Here is a 5000-nt window from a genome sequence, read left to right on the forward strand (position 1 = left end):
ACTTGCAGAAACTGTGAAACAATGTACAGCAAGAAACTTTTTTGAATTCTTTTATGATAGGCATACAATGGATTCTTGAAGAGGCCCAGTACATAGACCTTCTGGAATTCATTGAGGACGAGCATAAGAGTGGTGACTGCAAGGATTACTGATCCTGTGATGTTGCGTGCATAGTCCTGGAGTAATGGATGGAATGTGTTAACATGTTGAGTGTTTACCTTGTGAAAATAAGAAAATTATCATCAACAATTAAGTGACAATTATATTAACAAAACTATACATCATTACATTATGACACAAACAACTAATCTATGAAATATGTAGAGAAATTTCTCTCGATTTGGACCATAACTCATGTAATTCCCTTTTCTGTAAACATAAGATGAAACTAAATTAAAAGAACAGAAAAGTAAAAAAAAACAGAAAGAATTTGCATATGGAAAAAAGGAAGTGCCAGAGTGTCCACGCACCTCAAAGAGAAATGGAATATTAAAAAATTGTAGCTTCTTCACATCCTCTATGGTTCTATTTGCCTCTTGAACTGCACTGGCAATCTCCCCATACCATTCCATATTAGGCAGGTGTATCCCCATGCTGATGGCCAGGACAGCGAAGAACAGTGGCAGAAAGAAAGTCAATTCTCGACGGCATGTGACACGGCGCAGAGAAGTCTTGCCACCAACGGGGTGCGTCTCCTCGTACTTGCCCGACATCCCAGTGAGGAACTTGACATTGTGTGAGAGCAGGGATGCAATCATCCACCCTGGAAACAGAGAATGCTTAAATTTAGCCTAATACCCCGAATCACAGGAAGAGAAGACATTTACTGTGAAGAAAAGACATACGACCTGAAACAAACTAAGCATCCTCTGTAGAAAAGGTATGAATGAGACTGGATACCTTCACAATACAAGAGATGTATTTGACCGGTTTCAATTACGTCTTCCTCAGAAATACATGACAAAGACATAATCGAAACCAGTCAAATACATCTCTTGTATTGTGAAGATATCCAGTCTCGTTCATACCTTTTCTACAGAGGATGTTTAGTTTGTTTCAGGTCGTATGCCTTTTCTTCACACTAAATGTCTTCTCTTCCTGTGATTTGGGGTATTAGGCTAAATTGATACATCAATGGCATGTTTTTTGTATAACTTCATTGATGTGACTAATCAATCATACTGAATCTTGGATACCAAAATTCAGCTTTTGTTGGTCATTCACAATAATTTAAATGAAAGCAAAGCCATAAAAAATGGACATTAAAACAGTGTACCAGAGTAACAGTACCTAAATCCAGGCTCAAAAAATATCCCCAGATTGCAGCAACTATCAATTTTGAGTCAAAGGTAGGCATGGTGGCTACGTTGAAAAGGCTCAAGGTGCCGAAAAAGGAGTAGCCAATTAGATGTCCATCGGAGCATACTGGTGAACCCCCTGTGGGTGGGATTAAAAAGGTTAGACATTTTTACATGTCATGACAATGGAGAACTAGCTATTGAAATTCATATGCATCTTTATGCATCACACAAAATAACGTCCGCTTAACTATTTATTGACAAGTTGTCTTCCTATAAAAACTATATTTACACATAAACTGATACCCTGAATGATGCATTGCATTTTAGTGATGTAGATCTAGAATTATTATGAGTTATTTTGTATATATTATATCTAATGGAAGTACAAGCCAATTGTAAATTCAGGGAATGGCCATTTCACACTGGCTTGTATTTGCCCTTTTAAATTTCAGAAGCTTATGTGCTGAATATCTCAATAATGTCAAAACAGCTTTTTAATTAGTAACTCTGCTGGAACCTACAAGGAAGCCTCTTTCTTCTGATTCTTTTTTTCTTTTAAGAGGATGTCAGTGTGTTCTGCTATTTTTTTTTTTTTTTTTACTTTTGAAAATAAAAAGTATGATTATTCAGTAAGCATGTAACATCTATTAACAAAAGTTATCTTTGGGGTGACATATCCTCCTCCTGTTTGGGTATCCTCACTTCTTGTTTCAAATAATGCATAATACTTATACACACAAAATATACAAAAAAATCAAGAAATTCTATATGACCATTTCTTTTAAATTGTAGTTTTTAAACTTCATGCATTTTACCAACCTAACATCAGAAGGGCTCCCAATATCAAGTGAAACGCTCCAAAATTACGCTTCAAAGCTGGTAAGTGTTTTTGTAGTATGATTTAGAATGTTTTGGAAAGCTCAAATAGAAAAAAAAGAAAGAAAGAAAAAAAAAAAAAGATGTAAAACAGCTATACTTGAAAGAGGGAAATTTCAGCTCATAATTTTATAGAATATACCACAAATATCTATCTTACACTGTTTTCTGCTTAAGCAAAATTATATATAAGATATTTTGTGACATCTGGATTCATGTTTCCAAGCAAATTTACGAATAACAGAATATTTTAAATTTCACTCAATATGTACTTATGGATGACACCAAATAAAATTTAGATTTTAAATTTGATTTTCAATTTTCAGCTATTGAAAGTGAATGAAGCTACTATGTATAAATGTTTTTCTGTCTTGCCTTCTTACCTGTCTCTCTATTCATATCCAACATAACCTTCATTATCCAGTATTCTAACATTAGAAACTAATCCTTTCCCCAACTATCAAAATGAATTGACAAGATAACCACACTTACCTAAACCAACAACAATCCATTGTTCCAACAGCCAGAATAAGAATGCATCTATGGGTGGCATTACCCCGAGCAGCCAAAGTATTAAAAAGCAAATGAAAATGATGTGGCAGATCATGTCTAAGATGGAGAGCCAGACAATGTGTGGATAGACACTGCAATGAAAAAAGGAAAAGTTATTTCAATGTCTTCCCTGGTTCAGCAGAATATATGACATCAAAGATACTAACTGATCTAAAATGAATTGTATTATATGATACAGAAGAAAATATGCAGTCATTTATATTAAAATATTATTTTTCAATTTTCTCACTCATAAGTTCCTTCATAATAATAAGGATAAGAGAATATGTTCCAGAGCTTACACATGAATATGATAAATCAAAACACAGACGAGGATGTGCACTGGTCGCGAAAGAAGAGCCAGATCAAAGGGGAGGGGCCGATACAGGGCAGGTTCAGGTGTAGGTCCACCAATCAGAGGCCAGACTCCAGACCCCACAGTTATGAGACCAATTATTGTGTAGGCAAGCGACAAGCCCCATGACTAGAGCAAGAAATGATTTTGTTAATATTTCTATTTTATTTTAGTTGGTCTCAATGTAGCATTATTAAAAGCACTAATAAAAAAAAGTAATTTATTTTTCCTCTCGATATCAAAACTTGTATAATACTCACAACAAAATCCTACTTGCATTTTAACTTAACACATATATCACAAAGGTATGAAGAGTATTGCTTCCACTGACCACATTGAATTCCAGGATCGTCTTTGGTCTGACGTAGTATACAGCCGATCCACAGACAAGCCCACAAACAAGTGAGTGCACAATAATACTAGCTATTAAACGCTTCTCTCTTATAAGAAATGCCCATGTCCTGGCACCGATGGGTGAATCAAAGAGAAGGACCTCCTCATCTGATGCAAGGTTCATCTGCAATGTTTGAAAATGGATATCCTTTAGATCAAAACCTGCTAAACACTCTTTGGTTTAATAAATACATGGCCACTTTATTTTTGGCATTATTGCTTTGCTAGTAATGATAAACTGCATGGATAATAACAACAAAAAATTATATATCATACAAGAATGCTATCACAATACAGATCTAAATGTAATCATTAAAATGTCAACTTTGAGGAACAAAATGAAACAACATATATATAGCTACAAAAAATGCGACTTCTTACTTGCTCTATCTCTCTTGACTTTGATCTTCTATTGCGAAGGCAAAAAGCAAGGCCCTGAGTGAAGGCGGCATAGATCAAGCAAGCTGCACCATTTGAGAATATTGCTTGAGGTAAAGTGACATGGCCATGGTGTTCCAACGCAATAAACAGTGTGCAGAGTAAGGGCGCACCACTGAAGAGAAGAATCTGTAAAAGATGAATAATAATTAATTTCCAAAAAATGAATTTAATAAAACTTGTTTCATTTGAAGTGAAAATGCAAACTACTCACTTGCATCAAATATATATATACAGGAACATCTTGGGAGGCAAAGAGCCGTAAGCCCCCAAAGAAGGTTTCTATGAGCCGACGGAAGATGAAAGGCTTCTTGTAACTGTTGACTAATGGGGACTCCATCCTAACTCGCCCAGGGGCCCAGGCCAGGCGAGCGGTAGTCAAGAAGTCATCCTGAAAAGAGAACAGGACAAAGTATGAGATGCACCATTTGCTAAGGATATCTCATACCTTTCAGACTTTACAAATTTAGCATTGTTAGTATTATTGCCAAAAACCAATATAAATGGACATTACACACCATGAGAAATCCATTGACACCAAATTTAATGAATTTGAAAATACAGACATTTCTACAAGATCACAGAAAACGAATGGTACAGTTTCAGTTTCAAACATGCATGTAGTACAAGGTAAAATTTGCCTGTAATGGACAGAACGACTGAAAAAAAGACACTTTAATCTATGGTATTGCCTTCGTAAGTTGATAATACGAAAGTTGTGCAATGCATTATACTTTGTTATTCATTTACAGGAAAATGTAATGGCTCTATGATAATCAAAGAGAAAATCTAGTCTATAATATGTAGCTGTATGTAGCTCTCTTCAGCTTCATTCTGACCAAAGAATTCATCTGTAGTTCATTTAGTACAATGCCTAATCCAAGCGTGTCTTGTCTTAAATCTAAATTTTCATCTGAGCTGTCAAGTAGAAGTTCTTCATCATTAATCATTGTCATTGAATAAATGCAGTAGATCCTTTCTTACACATATCTTATACACTTGAGACCTTTTCCAGGCCATTGTTCTGGATAAAATTTGTGATTCATGAATGCTGACCTTATGTTAGACATTCTAATTCCAGATGG

The 5000-nt window shown here is 35.2% G+C and overlaps 1 protein-coding gene across 1 annotated transcript in view; it reads right to left on the reverse strand.

Moving 5' to 3' along the window:
* LOC113809790 (pecanex-like protein 4) overlaps window positions 1-5000 on the reverse strand; it is a 15752-nt gene that overhangs the window by 9210 nt on the left and 1542 nt on the right. The window contains exons 2-9 of the mRNA XM_070127142.1: window positions 4130-4306; window positions 3859-4044; window positions 3416-3601; window positions 3032-3213; window positions 2670-2821; window positions 1291-1437; window positions 471-763; window positions 1-176 (exon numbers count right to left, since the gene is read on the reverse strand). The exon at window positions 1-176 is cut by the window's left edge and continues 2 nt beyond it. Coding sequence (XP_069983243.1) covers window positions 1-176; window positions 471-763; window positions 1291-1437; window positions 2670-2821; window positions 3032-3213; window positions 3416-3601; window positions 3859-4044; window positions 4130-4306 — 1499 coding nt within the window. The remainder of the gene's footprint in view (window positions 177-470; window positions 764-1290; window positions 1438-2669; window positions 2822-3031; window positions 3214-3415; window positions 3602-3858; window positions 4045-4129; window positions 4307-5000) is intronic.

The sequence above is a fragment of the Penaeus vannamei genome, chromosome 11 (assembly GCF_042767895.1).
Source record: "Penaeus vannamei isolate JL-2024 chromosome 11, ASM4276789v1, whole genome shotgun sequence".
Lineage (NCBI taxonomy): Eukaryota > Metazoa > Arthropoda > Malacostraca > Decapoda > Penaeidae > Penaeus > Penaeus vannamei.